Source organism: Centropristis striata, chromosome 1 (assembly GCF_030273125.1).
Source record: "Centropristis striata isolate RG_2023a ecotype Rhode Island chromosome 1, C.striata_1.0, whole genome shotgun sequence".
Taxonomy (NCBI): Eukaryota; Metazoa; Chordata; class Actinopteri; order Perciformes; family Serranidae; genus Centropristis; species Centropristis striata.
In genome coordinates this window covers 40,728,238-40,747,446 of record NC_081517.1, presented here as the reverse complement: position 1 = coordinate 40,747,446, position 19,209 = coordinate 40,728,238, and the positions used below count along the sequence as shown (strand labels likewise).

Sequence of the window (19,209 nt, the reverse complement as noted above, 5' to 3'; positions counted from 1 at the left end):
ATATTTGAGTGCTAAAACTATAATTTTACAGTGTTATTAGTAGATTATAATGCAATATAGTTGCACTGTAACAGTAGCATTTTGACTATCTGTATTAGACCTAATGCGATATTGACAGGCATTTAAAAAAAAAACCCAACTAATTATGTTCAAATAATAAGATTTCAGTCATGACCTGTCATCAAACTGCCATTTATAGATTATTGTAAAAAAAAGTGTGTTCTTGTTAGTTGGTGTCAAGTTCTGTCTTCTTTTTTGACCACAACTCTGCCCAAACTTGAAAAACTGCCTGATCAGTATGCGAAGGATGCAAAGGAACAACTCATTTTCCACTTTTTCTTTGGTTTTTTATTTTCTTGAAGATGGTTGGTGATTTATGGTTTATACAGAATTATGCAGAGTGGTGTGAAATAGGTTGATAACCTTTAAGAAACAGAAAACCAGGCATTAGTCTTGAAAGCAAAACACTAAACATTTAACTAAACAGTTTTTCTAGAAAATAAATGTTACCATTACTTTAAAACAAACAAAGTCATTCAAAATTAACCAAGTAAACAATTAAAGTAATGATTCACATACTTAACCATAAGGTTTACTTTAACAAACGTTACATTTTTTGTAACTAATCAAATCAGACAACAGTTGAATACATACATGATAGTTTATTGTAGCAGACATCGTAAATGTAGTTTACTCGGCCCTCCACTCTTCTAAACGCTGTTCTTTCCAAATAAGCATTTCATTAATCCTGCACCAGCTCTCATACTGGACACTCCTCACTGTTAAACCATTTGTTCTGTACGTCACCTCACAGTGCCAGATCTACTTGGACGCCCGCTCTGTTTTGATGTTAATGGACAATTTAGTAGCACAATTGAAATCTCAAAGAGCCCACCAGTAAAGTATCTCCTTGCAGCGTGTTGATGGTTTGTGTTGAGTTTATTAAATTGAAGGCATAACTGTTTTGTTAGCTGATTAGGGAGAAAGAGCATCAGGGCCACATAAAAAGGAGAAACTTGAGCTTCTCCATTCAGCCTCCGTGTTCTCCTCAAATTTACAACTCCAGAGCCCTGAAGAGCATCCAAAAGATGTTTAAAAAAAAAAAAAAAAGAAAAGGAAAAAAAGGTAATTACTATTTACTACCTCACATAAAACTCTTCCGGACTCTGTTTCATCAGTAGCCAATGTGGTCTACATTAGAAAGGCTTCTCTTCGCTACACACAGACTCAGAGCTTGTGTATCTTAGTTTTGATTTTAAGGAACACAACACACTGTCAGATCATCTCTCCCCCACTTTCATCATCAGACAAACAGTCACTTCAGGCTTAACGAGCCGGCCTTCCAGACACCTTTTATGACCGAACTAATTACTAATTACACAAGTGGTTGGCGTGAGCCACGGCACGACGCTGGCCCTTTGTTATTTTAATTGTTGTTATTTTGAAGAATGGTGCTTCAGTAAATTCTGCCAAGGATGCCCTCGGAGGATGGATGAGCTCTGAATAATTTATCATCTTTGTGGAAACACACTCAGCGTGCGGCATGGGGGTTGCATAGCGCCGTACATCTCCATTCTTGTTACGGCGGCGACCTCATTGGGGATTGATGACGAGGTATCTTTCATCGTGCGTCCACCTCCTCTAGCACCCCATCATTAGGACTTCCATTGTGGCCTGTTCATGGAGCGCTAGGATGAATATGACTGGCAGAGGTGGTCCCCCCCTCCATGCTTTGACTAATTACTCCAGCCAATGGATCCCCTCCTGATGGATTAATGTGTATTGTGTGAATCAGACAGACCCCCCCACCCCACCCCATACTCTTCAGTGAGATGAGAGACGAGTGCGTCCTGATTCGGAGCTGTGCTTCATGCACAACCTTGATAATTATTTTCATAGATGAATACCATTGCAGGCAGGATGATGAAGTGGCCATTTGCGTTCAGAGACTATCACATGCAAACACGGAGCAGGGTCTTTGTCACTGCGGAGAAATCTGGTCCTGCACAGACCTGTGTCCCTGGTGTCTTTCAAGCTTGTAACTGCACACACACACACGCACGCACGCACACACACACACACAAACATACACACACACACACACACACACACACACACACACACACACACACACACGCATACAGTCACAAGAAGTCAGAAAAAATTATTAGATCACCCTTGTTTTCTTCAATTTCTTGTTCATTTTAATGCCTGGTACAACTAAAGATACATTTGTTTGGACAAATATAATGATAACAACAAAAATACCTCAGTAGAGTTTAATTTAAGAGCTGATATCTAGCCGTTTTCCATGGTTTTCTTGATAATTATTTGGTTATTATTAGCTGATATCTAGCCGATTTCCATGGTTTTCTTGATAATTATTTGCTTATTATTAGCTGATATGTAGCCGTTTTCCATGGTTTTCTATATAATTATTTTAGTTATTATCAAGAAAACCATGGAAAATGGCTAGATATCAGCTCTTTAATTAAACTCTTCTGAGATTTTTGTTGTTATCATTATATTTGTCCAAGCAAATGTACCTTTACTTGTACCAGGCATTAAAATGAACAAGAAATTGAAGGGAAAAAAAATGGTCTAATCATTTTTCTGACTGTACATGCTCTTTTGATTCACTGCTCTAAATATAAAATAACCTACATTCCCATTTATGCCATTTTTATACATTTCTACGGCTGTCTTCTCTGCACAGAATTTACATCCAGATTTAAGATCGGAGCAGCAGCCACTCAGTCAGCTAGCAGTCATCCACCCCTTCTTCTTTTGGTCTAGATAAATCAAGTAATCAATGGTTTTCATTAGCCAGGGCATACAGGGTTTTAAAGGACCCGCTTGGAAATTGTATTTATTTTCTTGCGTAAAGCTCCTTTCCCTTTTAGTGGCCCCTGTGTGATCATTGGTGTTGGACTGAAGATTTGTGAGGAGCCCCCGGCCAGAGCAGCGTTCAAGAGTAGATCACATAAAGTATGCTGGGGTTCTCCCGTCATAGTTTATGCCACTGAAACCATAAACTGCGTCTTCCTACACCTTCACAGGATACACTGCAGCCACTTATGAATAACCTGGTCATGGTGTTGTTTTTATTAGTTTGGAAATATTTTTTATCATTTAAACCTTGGAAACACTTGGATTTTTTTTCAATCTTTTGCATGTTTTTATACTTCTCAAAGGTCAGGCTGTGGAATATAAAAACATTTTTGCACCTATGAGGTTTTTAGGTAGCACATATCTAAATTTACTGTACATTTAATGAGAGCGTAGATCCTGCTGGTGTTATTTTCACACAGCCCAGCAGAATTAAGGAAATTTACAGTGTTTTACTAAACGGTGGTGAATTGTTGAAGTGGGTTTTAGGATGAACAAAAACCAACAAAACTAACTCCAGGACAAGCAAAGACTGGGATTTTCTTATTTCCTAAAAGTGTATATATAGTCATGAGAACATTAAGTAAAATTACTTTTTGATGTGAGTCAGACGGTCCAGATTTAGTCTCACTGAAGACTCAAGTTCATGTTGTTTTTCCCTCTTTAATCATTCTCACATGAGCTGTTTTTACATTTTTAAAAAATGTATTTTTTGTGCAGCCTAATTGACACACAAACAGCTTTGTTTTGTATGAAAAAGTTCAATTACTTATGTAATGAAAAAAATGATTTTCTTACGCTCTGTTGTGCCTCCAAGCCTTGGGTAATGAATATTTTAGATTATGTTTTAATTAAATCCCTTTCAAAAACAGAAGTGATATTTCATGATAGACAGGTAGTGTACAATGCTATGTGGCAGTGGCTCCTCATTAAAAGTTAACACTTTCTTTCCTTGAGAGCAGAATGATTTACTGACCGGGACCTTGGTAAAGGGAGATGTAAATTGGAAAGAAAAATGGGTGCTGTAGACATTGATTAATATTGGTAATGCTATCCAACCCCCTCCTCTGTGTTTGTAATGGCCTTCCCCTTATCCTGCTAGCCATGAGTCCTGACAAGAGGTATCCTGCTGGGCTTGAAATGAGCCCAGAATGGAAGCACGTGCCACAGAGGTGTGTGGAAAATGATCACGCTGTTGTTCGCTCATTCCACTGTGATGTACTTAGTGCTCAGTTCACCTTCTCACACAGAAAAAAAAGAAATAAAAGGGGAACTCTGAGATGCTCGGAGATAAAAATACTGTCATTGTCATGCACAAAGACTCAGGGTCTAAGCTTGTGACTGTTTTTAAAGAATCTGAAGGTTACAAAAAAAGCACCAAACACAATGCTGGCTTTATGTCTGCCTGCTCGGACTGAGTGCTAATGCTGCTATACCATGCTGGCTGGTAATTGCTAACACATGTGCTACCTCTGTCTCGCTGCAGCCGGCCGAGGGAGTTCTGGCGCCTGGACTACTGGGAGGACGATTTAAGGCGGCGACGTCGCTTCATCAGGAACCCCTCCGGATCCACTCACTCAGAGGCTACGCTCAAAGCCGCGGCCGAACACGGTCAGTCCCATCCACCACGGCCCTTCCTGTTGTTTGCACCCCCCCCCCTCTTTCTTACTCACTTGGTGGTAGCTCCAGGTACAAGGCAATAAAAATTAGTCTTCCCGTTGCAATAAAAGATTTATTGTACCACAAGACACAGTAAAATAGCACCCTCATTTGAATTTCACAAAGGTAATTTCATACTCTGTCTCCCATTATGCAAAGCTGCACTAATAATCAGCCCGAGTGTTGGCATGCTTTCCTCAGAAATTCAGTTTTGAACTGTGTGGCTATAAATGAGATGAAATGTGAAATTTTGTTGTTTTTTTTCTTCGCTGCATAACAGTGGCTGATATCAGTGGTAAGTAGCTTTCATGCTCTGTCCTCGGTTTTGTTCCCTTGTTGAACATGTTTGCATTCGAAAGGGAGGTCATATTGGTATTTATGCTTTTGATCCATTTCTTTGCAGGATAGCTTGTTAGATCACAAGTAAACACAGTAAAATATGTACCTTTTCTAGTCAAATTAAATGTGTTTTGATGTGAATTTATTGATATTTATGTCCAATATTGTTAGACAATATTCAGCTGATAACATTTTCTATGAAGCCCATGTCTATAATAGATTTTAAACATACTTATAATCTGCAGCAGCACTGTATAATTATAGTTTAAGGACTCAAAAATATTTATAATTTCTTATCACAATAATTATAGCACAATATAAAGCATTTTATACTGACTTATAAGGTATAATATCATAATACTAACATAACAATACATTCCAAGACAAAGTTGCTTACATTGCTTTTTCACACCCATGTTTATAATGCATTATAATACTTATGTTGCACTATAGAGTTAGGATTAGCCCATATGCTAACCCTATACTAACATTTGAATGCATTATAACAGTAATTATAATGCATAATAAAAAAATATAATATGTTACAATTATGAGACTAATAATATACTATAATTCTTGTCAAAACAATGTGATGCATTTTAAGTATTTTCATAATTTTGACTAAGCATTATAGACATGGGCTTCATAAAATGTGTTCCTATAAGTTGTTTGGTCATTTCGGTAAAATATTATGCTCGTGAAATTCAAATTGCCGTCTACCAAACAGCTGAAGAATTGTTCTTGGAGCTTCTTGAGATGTGGGAAAATTGAATGTGCTTTGGAAAAACTTCATCAAACTCCATGTGCTATTACCAAAGTACAGACTTCTCATTAAAACTCTCCTCTCCTTTAGTTTATAAATTGTTCCAATCAATTTTTCATTATTTCTCATAAAGGCAACTGCTGATTTCCAATAAACTTTGGCTGAGAACAGCTTAATATTCCCAGCAGTCACTTATAACCTCCATATCTAAATGACACATGTCCCTGCATTAACACCAGGAGTCACATTTCGCTCTTCGACTGGAGGTAATCCCTGATCTCTGCAAAATATCCAACAAATCACAGCAGGGTTTGCAATCATCTTCATCCTGGGCCTACATTTACCACCTCAATCAATTACTCTCCCACCCCCCCCGCCCCCCCGCCCAAATAACCAAAAACGTCCTCGATGTGTCACCTGCAAAAGTCCCCTTAAATGTGACATCATTCCCAGAGACAAATGGCAGGTGTGACAGGAGTCAATACGAATGTGATCTAAAAGCAATAAGTGTTGGGGATCCCAGGATCCTGGGAGACTTCTGCTCTGCAGTAATGGCTGCAGCGTGAAGGCAGCTGGAGACCGAGGCCAGCTGGTCGCTGTTCTTCTGCAGCAAACCTCCGAATCTTACTTTGTTTCCATCTTTGTTCCTACTTGTTTTGCCTTCAGCTAGTTCATGACAGAGAACAGACACATCACTCATGCTCTGCAGTGATTTCTTTTAGTTGATGAAAAGGCGTTCCATGAGTTTGCTGTTCAGGTATTTCTCCTGGTATTCAATTTTATTCAAACTATTTCAGCTTACGTGCTGCATATATATTCTTGACTGGGAGAGAAAAAAAAAAGAGAAATTCCTGCAAACAACATTTGGTTTCAAAGTCAAGTCTGTGTAAAAATAGCCAGCAGCCAGTTGTGGCAAGGGTATGCTACCTCAAGAGAGTACACTGCCTGGCCGGCTGAAGTATGGGAATATATCATTAAAATAACTCTCTGACATTGAAGCCTGACGGCATCCATTTTCTGATGTAACCTTTCGTCTTGTTTTAGTCGACCCGACATTTGTTACGGAAGTGCAGCTCAAGATGAGAATGCTGGGCTGAGTTTTCAAACAGAGCACAAAGGTCATATCTGGCTGTAATTATATTCATCAGATGCAGAGGGGAGAATGCAGTCTCACCCCCTAAGAAAATATTTAGCGTGAGATCAAGCCTTAATTTACTTCAATTTTCTCGCTACTTGTGGCTACACTCTCAAAATCTCATGTCTGATTATAAAATTAGAAGCAATGGAAAATATTTAGCATTTTTTACTGAGTGATCTATTGTCACAAAGTTTTTATTTTTCCCCTTTTTTAGAAGAGGGAAATCTTTCCCTTAAAACATGTACAAAAATGTGCATTTTTGCATTAATGGTAGATGGACAACCGTTATCATTCATACTGCGCCAAGATGATTTCCACAGGAGAGCGTGCTGCTGCCAGTAGGCTTGAGTAGGCTGTTTTGTATTTATGCCTGGAAAGAACCATCTTTTCTGGGGATTGATTTGGTCTGGTGCAGGGCCCGTGTACCAGAGGTGGCAGAGTAAATACCTGAAGACTAATGTCTCTGTTCTGGTAATCAATACTCGCCTCATGACCACACTCCTGGCTACGCTCCCGTTAAAAACAAATTTGTTAATTTTGACAATTTAATTGCTGCGACCATGCATGCCTTGAGTTGTATAAGCAGGTAGTTGAACCTCTCAGTCGGGGAAATGGGGTCTTGGAAAAAGTGTAACCTGTTGGGATTTATGCACGGTTTTGCTCGCTGTGTGATGAGTGATGAGGCTCAAGTGCCCTGCTGGACTTTTTTTTTTTTTTTTTTTTTTGTAAATGTGGCATGCTTGCTCTTTGCATAGATTGTTTATCATTGTAATCTTTTTAAATTATGCTTTAATTTAAATGACATTTTTAAAAAAAACACTGTGCTTGCTGTGAGTTTGCATCTAAATGTTTTATTTATCTTTTTAATTGCCTTTTTTATTACTATAATTTATAGCATTTAATTTTGGTTAACTCCATATTTTACACTCGCATATTCTAATCTTTTAATTTCACGATAAAAGCTTGAACTCTAAAGTTGAAAAACATTATTCCCCACACACACACACACGCACACACACACACACACACACACACACACACACACGTGCAACATCACCAAACCTCAGAGTTGTCAAATTAAAGGAGGAAAAAATAAACCATATCCACATCAGGAACAGAACGAGTGAGAAGTTAGCACGTTAGCCTGTCACTTATACGCACATTTCTTTATGTGTGACATCACTGGTCAAAAAACTTTTCTGTTGTCCTGATAGACAAACAACATGCTGACTGGCTCGTCTGTGTTTTTGTTGAGCTTACTTTGGTGTATATTATACTGAGGAACTATTAATAACTTGTGCTCGGGGGTAACAGGAGGAGCATGTTTCTGGATCAGCCCAGTCACGAGGTTTCGCTGCATCAGATTGTGTTTTTGTTCGGCTTGATGCTGCGTGTTAGCAGTCCACTACTTGTAAATTGGGGTGAGAATTGCTGAGCATGTTTACAGTGAAATGCAAAGAATACATTTTAAGCCCCACGATAAGTCCCCTGTCCACTCGCTTGGTGTGAATACAATGGCATGTGGTACGTATTAGAGGAGCTGGTAGTAATTTCAGTGCTGCTAACTAAAGAATCCTCCAGGGAGGCTTAATTACAGGAAGACCATTCTAAATATCAGTGAGCTGCATATTTTCCATGACAAGAGATTTTTTATCCTCGCTCCTCTACAAGTTTCAAAGTATATAGCACACACATGACGCGGCTGTGCATTTTTAGGAAGTACAATTGATCTCCCTTCAGGTGACGATAAAAAAAACCCTCAACCATCGTTCCACTGGATTAAACCTGTTACTTTTTTTTACCAGAATGCTGGATTTCAACACATGCACAGAAGCATGTTGCCAGCTATGTTTACAAAGAGGGAGGACGTGCCAGCCAGTCTTTATGTTGTGGACTTGTGTCTGTGGATCCTTACCATACACCACTGGGGAATGCAGGGCTCTGTAAATGTTTGCAGATTACCATTTTTCTTAAATAATCCATTTGGAACCTCAAGTCACGTTGAGTTGAAATCAAACTGGGCAGCGTGTTTGACCCTCATTTTGTGTTAAATTTGTTTGAACCGTTTTTGTGTTTTGTTTGGATATATGTTCGAGGGGAGAATTCATTAAGGGTTAGGATTATGTCAGTCTTTTGTCTGCTTCGGTTTGCTGGTTGTTTTTTAGTTTCTCTTCCTGCACGTAGCCCTGCAAGCCTGAACACAAATCAGCCTTGCTCCTAAACAATGAATGCTGGTTAAACAGCAGTGCTGATCAAATTTAGAAATGACTTTATTAGAGTGTAAACCCATGTTGCTTCATTTTGTTCTGTTTGCAAAACAAAGATTATACCCATATTTAGAAGCTGATAACAAGTTACCATGAAGATAAAATGTTTATAAAATTCATAACTAAAGTACTTGACTGAGTCTCAAATCAACAAACATTTCATGAGGAGTGGAAAATAAATGCAGTTCTGGAAATTAAACTGTAGATTATAATAATTTTGATTAATTGTATTTGTTTGGGGAGCTGATCACTCATATTCGAGTTCAGCTACTTTTTTATCAGTTAATCTAAAAATAAGTTTTTCACTCATTCTTCATTCTTTACTGGTTGCTTATCGTTGCTGTTTTAGAGAAAATAGTTGGAAGCTTGATTTCAGCTAAAAATAAAAAAAATCACTGAAACTTAAAAAGCTGTCAAACTGCACTGAAATAAAGCTAAAAATGTTTATTGTTTTAAGCTATTATACAATATATATGAAAAAAATTATGACTAAATGCACAACACTGTATATGACGTGTAATGTGTTTAAGGCTAAATAAAAAGAACCCCTTTCCCCCCCTCCAGCATCCGAGGAGGATATCCTCAAAGGCAAGCAGTCCATCAGGAGTCAAGCTCTGGGAAATCAAAACTCGGAGAGTGAGACATTACTTGACGGGGACGATGACACTCTGTCGTCCTTGGAGGAGAAGGACCTGGAGAACCTAACAGGTACAGAAACCGCATGGCCAGCCCTGCATGCATGTTGTTTGTCCTGCAGCCCAGATCATTGTCATTTCCCTATTAATCCTACACCGTTTTGCTGCATTGACATCCATATCTCCTGTAGGATTTCACTGATTTTCCCTTAGGATGTGGCTGTTTTTCTTTGGTACCACACTTTGTTTTTTTATAGATATCTTGTTGCATCAATTGTTAAGAAGTGCAGACTTGTTGTGTACAAGGAAAACAGGCTTTTAATGAAAGCCATAGCCAGCCTTATTATACCTCTGAACAACGCTTTCATTATAGCAGCAGTATCTGAGCAGAGTGCTGCTGAAAACCCAGTATTTTCAGTTTTCTGTCTACTGGGGCTCTGCTTCACAAACATACACACAGGCCTCAGTAGCAACTCTCTAAACATTTTTTTTTTTCATCCTACAGTAGCTGAGTTTATCCCAGGATACTGCTTTACCCTGAAATGGGACATTATCTGATTGAAGAAGAAAAAGCAGCATTGCCTAAATAAAAAACCCTCCCCCCGCACGAGCCTGTTAGCTTTATATTACATTTTATGCATCTCACGATGTTGTCAGTCCCTTGTTGCTTTTGATATTTAAAGAATCCTAATTAAATATCATATAGTCCGCTAATCGGATTGCAGTGTAATCCGCATTTTTGTGTGCAGTGACAGCGCTCAGCACACTAAGCTGCATTAATGGGGCTCAGAGTGCTATTAAAATAACGCAACTGGAGGACAATAGGATTAAACCCTGTCTAATAAAGTGATGTGTATACTGTGAGAACAGAGCAGCTTCTCCTCTTAAACAGCTGTCTGCTTCAGGTGTAATTGAATGTCTTTGACTGAATGGAACAAAAAAAAATGTTATTTCAACCCACGGATAACATGTCAGTACTCACGGGGTTCACGAGAGGCAGAGGAATGAATATATATCTGTTTATTCCATCCGTGCGCTCCGGTGTACGGGTGCTCGGGGAAATCAAGCCGGGCTCCGAGCCTCTTTTCTCCGCAGCAGCACATCTGCAAATACAATGGCTTCATATGTGCAGAGCCGGGCACAGCTCACAGCCACAGCTCCCCTGAGCCGGCTCTCATTGTCATACTGGCATAAATTAAGATTGATGAGAGATTAAACAGAGCTTCACCCGAACCGCCTGCAATCAATGCGCTCTGACTGACAGTCGAGTTTTGACAATTATTTCTCAAGGTTTGACTTGATTTTATATATATAGGTATAATATATATATTATTATATATTTTAGGCTATATATATATATATATAATATATATATTATATTAGCAGATTTGTACTTGGGCCTGTTATGTTATTCACGTCACTATATGTGTGTTTCATACAGTGGACAAGCCATTTATCTTGAACTAATCGATCAATTTTAGATGATCAATTCCAGGAGGAAAACAACAGTGTTTAGTATAGCCGTGGAGTCCTAATGTAAATATTGTGCAGCTCTGATGCAAAATAGTTGTATATAAACATAATTGTTTGGAGACACATTTTTCAAAATAAGCAAAAATTATCGTTAAGTTTGGCGTGTTTAGCTTGGCCGCTTCTCCTCTTTCTCTTATTAATTAAGCACGTCCAGGATTTAAGGCCCGCACTTCTAACAGACACACTAGCATCAAGTCAGTGTAACCTCTAGTTAGGTTTTGTATGTTTAAAAGCAGCGTATGTGTCCCCCACCCGGAGAGGACCCTGCTTGTGTCTCTGACCGGCCTGTCTCTGTCCTCCAGGCCCAGTAAACTTGAGCACCAGCGCTCAGCTGGTGGCTCCGGCCGTGGTAGTGAGAGGCACCCTGTCCATCACCGCCTCCGAGCTCTACTTCGAGGTGGACGAAGACGAGCCGGGCTTCAAGGCCATCGATCCAAAGGTAAGAGAGTGGAGCTCCATTGATCACGTCTCAGATTGTCAACTTATTGAAGCCAGGCTCGAGTTTCCCTCCAGTGCTGCTAAATGCTACATGCACAATGCATATTTTAAATCTTAAAAGTTTTGTTTGCAAAGTTTGTTATTTTTAACGAGTAATAAAAGTTCTACTAGTGTGTTTTTAAAAGTTATCCAAACATCTGTTAATGTGGGTATTACATTGTGTTTTCTTGCTGTCGTTATAGTTACAGTATGAATAAATCTAAAATTAAATGACGTATTTTCCCTCTACAATATTTTTGGAATTGCTAAAATTTCGAAAGTAATTTTAACAACACGACAGCATTTGAAATTGTTGAGCAATTTATTTAATTAATAAATACATAAATGTCAAACTGTTCTTATGGGTAAAAGGTGACGCAAATGTATCAGGACTCTCCATTAGTAAGTCATCCTGTATTTTTATTTTTTTTGGTAAATAGATTCAAAAATAAAATAAAATGCACGTAAATCCAGTTAAAAATATTCTAACAAAGTAAAGTATGGACTAATATTAATAATTCTCGTTGCTATAGTATTAGTCCTGACTTCCTGTTGACTTCAGAATAAGACTGCTGACCCACAGGTGGTTGTGTTTGTGCTGTTTAACTCTGCATGAAATTATTTGTTTTCAAATATGTAGTGGTGTATTTTTAAAGAGGTTAAATTTAATAATCATTTACATTTTGGTGAATGTGATTCTATATCAGAGTCCATTAATATAAACTTGATAATAAAGGTGTCATATAAGCTCAACTTTGTTATCCGAAATCAAAGCATTAATCAGATGAAGGCTGGAGTTTTGCTGCAGGCCTGAGCTGTTAAAACAGAGAGCAGAGATGCTCCCAGGCCAATATATTAACATGAGTGCGTTGATTTACATTCATTCGAAAATCCTTTAGAGCCTGTGACGCACTGTAAAAATAACTTATGGCCTGAAGTGGCCTGATGTGCACATTCCTTTTTTAAATTTAGCAAAAGCTTTTTTTCCCACTTTTTTCCCAGTATGGAGGACATGTCAGCTTTCTCTCGTCAAAAAGAATCATTTAATGATTATTTCCATCAGACCAATAAAAAAAATAAAATGCAACAGATTCGCCTGTCAAAACACGTCAAGACACGAGGCCAAGTTGTAATTTAATTTGCAACATTTTTATTAACATTTCTTCTTCTTTTTTTTTAAGTCACATAATGAAAAAAATTTAACTTGGCACGCTACATTTTATTCTTTCACTTTAACGATTTTGTGCATATATTTAAATAAAAGTTTCTTCACTTTGTGAAAACATTTAAAGAAGACAACTAAAAGTTATGACATTTATCTGAAAATGTACCTTCACTTTCTCTCTGGCAGTGGCCCAAATTGCTCCATTTAAAAAGGATTTTGTGGTTTTGCTCGCTGCATTATTTTCTTATTTTTCTTCACATTGCTTGGAGAATTAGTTGCAGAATCATTTTGTCCTTCTCTGAAGTTTTATCCCAAAATGTCTCTCGGCTCTGTCTCAGCAATCACTTTATAGTTTGTCCAAACTTTTAGCATTGGTGAGGATTTCCCTCGCTAGTCTCCATGTCTGCTTAGCCGCAGCCTCCAGGGCTGAGTGAGGCTTTCCCTGAAACAAGTCCAAGTTTGGCAAGAAGTAGTGGGGACATCTGCGGCACTGCAGACAGGATATGAGCTGCAGCAGGATCCCATTCAGTCGGTCACCGAGGCAAGACTCGTCCCAGTCGGTCTCTCTCGGGTGCTTCTCGCACTCGTACAGCAGCAGGGTCTTCATGTGGTAGTTGTTGAGCGGCTGTCCGGGTAGCTCCAGGTGGCGGTCCCTCAAAGTCTTCAGCACCGACAGACACTTCTTCCTGCAGCCGGCCATGAGCAGCCTGTTCTCGGCCTCGCTGAACTGCAGCACCCAGGCGTCACTCTCCGCCGAGCTCTGCTTCCCCGTTAACGAGTAGCACTCTTTGGAGAGGAGGTTAAACCCCTCGGCTTTGACTTCTGCCACCCGGTTCGGACCGGGCCAGGGGATGTGGGGCATGGGCCACTGAGCTGCACTTCTAGGCCAAATCCCAGTGCACTTGAACGCGGGGGTGATCTGCACCACATACCTCTCCCTGATCCGTAGTTTGACCTCACTGGTGTCCGCCACCATCTTTACCACGTCGCGGTAGCTGCATTTATCCACGGCCTGCGCCACCAGAGTCTGAAACCTGGAGCGGATCTTCCTGGCCGATAGGTAGCCCGAGGCGGTGATGAACTCGACCCACAGCGACATGCTCCTTTTCCGGCCATCGCTCAGCTTCAGCACCGCGCAGCCGGGCAAGGAGCCGTCATCGACGAAGTTGAACACCCCCATCTGGTTGAGGTAGAGCACCACCTCGAACTCATTGGGGGAGATGACCTCCATCCCCTCATAGCGCGCGTCTATCTCACTGAGGGAGCTGATAAACCGGGGCTCCTGCACCTCCACCTCCTTCAGGACATCCGACACCACTTTACAAACCTCCCTTATGGTCTTCGCAATGGCCGCTTTGCGCGCTTGGCATCTCTCGTTGTAATATTTGTTAAGCTGGTAAACCAGCTTTGCCTGCGTCGCTATCATGTTAGGACAGAGGTCCGGGCTGTACACCGGAGAGTCGCAGTAAGTTGACGGATCCAATGCTTACCGGTAAAGCCAGAGGCAAGCGCTTCCCCGTGCAGGAAAAGTGTGTGCAATCAAAGTTTTTTTTTTTTGCTTTTAGCAGCGGATGGACGTCAGTGTGAGGCGGAGGAAACGGATAGGGATGCAACGTATTAGCTAAATATCAGTCCAACTCATGAGCACTTCCAGCAGGATAAGGTAGAGTCATATTGTGGGTCACCATCCGTGTCCTGGGCTGCAGTCAGACGCTAAAGGCTCAAACATCGCCTGTGACCACTCATCTCCTCTTCTCTCGTGTCTGTGCCCTCGCTCACTTTTTCGTCCACACTCAGCTGTGAGCTGGACTTGTGTAGTTTATGAATGGTTCCTTTAGGAAGAGTGAAAGGGGGTCGGGCTTCTGCTCCTGCAATCATGTGCGGAGCTGTCAGTGCGGGCAGCCAATCAGAGCGCAGGATTCTCCAGTCCGCCTCAGCAGCACCGGGGCGCGCGGAGCTGTCCGCTGCTCCCAAATCAACACAGGAAAACACAAACCTTTCGGTTCATACGGCCAGATTCCAGTATGGACTCTCTGAGCCGGCAGGAAAACATTTTCACTGTTGCTCTTTTGCGCGCAATTTTGCTGAGGATTAGCAGTGTGAGTGACAGGCTTTTACTTTAGTCCTGCTTTTATTCTGCAGATAAGTCCTTGTTTTTCTCCGAATGTGTGTTTTTATTAATCTGATTTAATATTTGAAGGCTCTGTAATTGCAGCGTTTTTCTGTCATTAACAGCAAGTAGCCTATCTTTTATTCTCATTCATTACACAGCATGTTCTACTTTGATCGTAAAAAAGTCTGGTGGGCTTTGTTGGGTTAGTGTTGAAAATGTACACTTCTGTTTTACGGTTTGAATTTAAAATTAAGCTTCCATTTTTCCACTAAGACATCCTGAAACGAGGCATGCACAGTTGCTCATTTTATTTGTAATTTAAATTAAAACTGGAAAAAATAAAACAATGTTTCTCATAATTATTTTACTTTCTTTTCTCCTTTCGAGGTCAGTTATTTCCTTTTTTTTTTTTTAATTTTCTGAGAAATCTTTTGGCGATCACGTTTTCGGCACATTCTTTAATTATATCTTTTTTTTAAACGAGAAATATTTCATGCCGTGAATATTCTTTATCATTTTGTTAATGCACGTTTAAAATAGTAAAAGTGTCGCGTGCACCTGCAGCTGCGGCTCAGAAAAGCTCGCAAGGGACCGAAACTATTGACTATTACTGTTGTGCACCTGATACGTTTTTGTTTTGTTTTTTCAAACTAATGAATTTATTTTAATTGACCTAACATTTAGTCTTATTTACACCGTCGATATTTAGAAAACAAGACGTCTCTCTCTCTCTCTCTCTCTCTCTCTCTCTCTCACACACACACACACGCACACACACACACAAACGCGTGTTAATTTGCCCGTGGGTTTATCGCTGTGAACCTTGTCCATACTGAATAATTTAACCGGGGGTCTCTCCGAGGTTGTAATTGAAGTCCCCTTGTCACCCAGACTTCATGTTAGAGGACTGAAGAAGACATTATACTTCCTCCCGCAGACAAGCGGCTGCGGTGTGAGACATCTTTAAACATGTAAAATAAAAAGCCGCAGTGGAAGTCATATGAAATGTTTAGGCAAAGTATTATTGCAGCCTTTTACCTTTGCACTCCTCCAACACGTGTCCGCTATTCTGAGGTCTCGGTCATTATAGGTGTCTGGTGGTAAAATATATGGAGCTAATTGGAGCAATTTCTGCGTCCCTTCTTTTAGTTAAATACGTGTTTTAATTTAAAGGGATTATTTTAAACAGTCGACAGAACCTTAATTTTTCCAATAATCCCTCCCGAAATTTCAAAAACCAGACCAGGCCTTCAGTAATAACCAGAAACCAAAGTGTGTAATATGCTCGCTGGCTTATTGAAGTGTTGATCACAGACAATAAGCTCGACTGTACTGTAGCTGCTACATTGTGGAAAATCTCTGTATCCTGTATTTCCTCTGCATAACGCGTTAAGCTGCACACGCCTGTATGCAGACTTTACTTCAGAGGCCATAAAAAACAAATACCGGGCTATTTTTGTGCGAGTAAAACGCGCATAAATTATGCATGAACGTCATGACACTTGTTACAGAAATACAGACATTGATTCAACAATGATTTCCCGAAAACCCATTTACTGATATGAAGTAGCCAACTATGTAAGGGGTTCTGAAATAAGCCACAAACATTTCAGAAAGGGCAAAGATTAATGAGCCGCCCTCTTCATACTTACTGCATCGTCTGGACTTTATCATGTTGCCTTTTTTTGCAAGCTTGCTGATGAGGCTTTAGGGAGTGCAAAGTGATTCATGATAAAAAATGTTGAATTTATTATTTAGTTGAAAGTGAAAAAGCTGCTGAATTTTTGAGCTCAAGTCAACAAATAAATCGTTAAAATGCATTAAATTAGATTAACATGAGATCACATATTTGTTTTTATCCAGGTCAAAAGCAGTAACTTGTCACAAAAACTACATATATATATATATATATATATATATATATATAAATTACACAATTGATGTATGCCATTCTGGCACAGTTTTCATTAGTTTTGACAGGCAGAACTTGCCTTCCCACCTTAAATAGTAAAAATTAACTTTTTTTTTTTGTTTGTTTGTTTCAGTGTCAGACTCAACCTTACCCTTGCTGTGTAGCATTTACTAGTGTGTCATGACATTTGAATTTGATGCACAAGCGACTTAATGAACACACCCAAAAAATATTTGGATTATCCATTCTCCAAAGTATTCAGAAAAACTGTAACAAGAAGAGCAACAGTTGACTTGGTGTGAAGTTTAAAAGAAATATTAAAGTCAGATTTGGCATTCCTTCCCTCTGCATCATGCTCAAAGTTATCCTGGTGTCTGAATATTAGGAAAATGACACAAACAGAGAAATTAATGAGAAAAAAATGTGCGGCTGTTTGAATTCTGGATGACTGTTTATTATCAGGCTCACAGCTCCAGAGAGATTAATCGACACCACTTGGAGAGCAAGTGTCCAAATATTATGAAGGACAGGCTAACTGCAGCTTATTGAAATATGCAGCGACACAGTTCTTTACCAAGAGATTAGGAATCTGTTTTGGCCCACCTATCAAACCACATGTTTCTGAGGGACTGGGTTCATTTTTTTATTGCAATGTAGAATGAACCGGATACAGGGGATGGGGTTTTATTTGATCTGTCTGTTTTGTCAGTTGAAATGGAAAGGGCAACCATATCGCAGCAAATTGTACATTATATGTATATTTAATGCGCTAAACTGCACATTACAGAAAACAGAAGTAGGATCAGCACACTGTTGGGACAGCAGGACAACTTTTGGAGCTAGTTTTTTCAAATCTATTTTCATTTATATTTTCCTTTATTTCCCCACATTTTTATAATAAGAATATATATATATAGAGGCCCCCTCACTCCTTCATCCATTCTCGCCACTTCTTTGTGCCCATTATCTCCTGAAAACGTTGAGAATTATCTGTGGTTCCTAAAGAGTCCCCCCCCCCCCGGTTTATATTGACTGGAGAAAAGATCAGGGGCCTGTCAGAGAGCTCTTTGATGTGAGTCTGTGTGACGACTCCACAGTGATCCCCTCACGAGCACAAAACAGTGTCCATGCCTGTGCAAATCTCTGCCAGCTGATGAACCTCACTGCCTCCCTCTCTCTCTCTCTCTCTCTCTCTCTCTCTCTTTCTGTTCTTGCTCTGGGTCTGTCTCTCCTACTGTCTCAGCTTTATATTCTTCTTTTCCCCCTCTCCTCTCCTCTCCTACCAGATTACGCTGAGTACCCCCAGGTGGCTCATTACTGTGTATGCTACACAGTTTTCATTACACAGTTTACAATTAGTAAAACAACCTCAAAGACAAAATTTGTCTTTGAAACATATTTGAAACATATTTCACCCCTTTTTACAAGACTCTTGCTTAATTAACGTCATAAAGTGTTTGTTGTAAAATTGAATTTCAGCGATCTACTTGCTGAATCGTCAATCTGAGTTGCTAGTATGTACTGGACATACAACAAATGCAAAGTAAAAGTGTCCTAAAGTCATCTTCAGCAGTCATTAACAATGACCTTGGTATTATGGCTACATTTTATGGCATGGCAGGACATTAGAGATACTTGAAGAAGGAAAAACGAGGAAAAAAGGGTTAGTTTTGCAACAAACTGTGCAACAGTTTCCTTCCTGTGTCTATCTGAGTTAGTGTGCTTTGTAATTCCAAGTAAGTGATAAGAGAGGGGAATGTCAAGGCTTGGCATTTTTAGGTAGTGCTCCCCCTCCTTTTCCTCTATCTGGAAACATGATAGGTGTAAGGAAAGTGACTCACTAGCTACCAACACATGCACACATGCACGTAGACCGACATCGGCACACATGTGAGCTGGAGCTAAGTACATTTTTGATGCTCGTGTTCACACATTTTGTTGCTGTCTCCCAAACCCGGATGGACCCAGCTGCTCCCTCCACAGAGGGCTCAAAGAAAATCATCGCAGGCAGCTAATTGCCTGGCAGGCCCCTGCATCTGCTCGGCAGATAGCAGAACTGATGAAGTCACGGAGCAGATGTGTGCTTGACTCTACTGTGTGTGTATGTGTGTGTGTGTTTAGCAGCACCCTCTCTGTGTTTAGACACAAGCCATCAATATTGCATGTGGAGTTATTGTTGCAGAGCCACTCCTGGAGACTACTAATATTGCATGAATGAGGAAGTGAAATTTGCTCTACTCCCAGCCGATTGGTCAAAGGGAATACCAGCATAAACCTGATTGGAGAAAACTTCCCTTAGATTCCCATTGCAATCTGAGA

General features: G+C 39.9%; 2 protein-coding genes across 3 annotated transcripts in view; one reads left to right on the top strand and one right to left on the bottom strand.

Annotated features, from left to right (window-relative positions):
- LOC131978662 (lipopolysaccharide-responsive and beige-like anchor protein) overlaps window positions 1-19,209 on the top strand; it is a 252,385-nt gene that overhangs the window by 137,945 nt on the left and 95,231 nt on the right. For both annotated transcript variants that reach the window (XM_059342384.1, XM_059342376.1), the window contains exons 37-39: window positions 4,376-4,500; window positions 9,620-9,763; window positions 11,526-11,662. In XM_059342384.1, the coding sequence (XP_059198367.1) occupies window positions 4,376-4,500; window positions 9,620-9,763; window positions 11,526-11,662 (406 nt within the window). The remainder of the gene's footprint in view (window positions 1-4,375; window positions 4,501-9,619; window positions 9,764-11,525; window positions 11,663-19,209) is intronic.
- mab21l2 (mab-21-like 2) lies at window positions 12,738-14,730 on the bottom strand. The gene has a single exon (XM_059342410.1). The coding sequence runs from the start codon at window positions 14,289-14,291 to the stop codon at window positions 13,212-13,214; it is 1,080 nt and encodes a 359-aa protein (XP_059198393.1). The 5' UTR covers window positions 14,292-14,730; the 3' UTR covers window positions 12,738-13,211.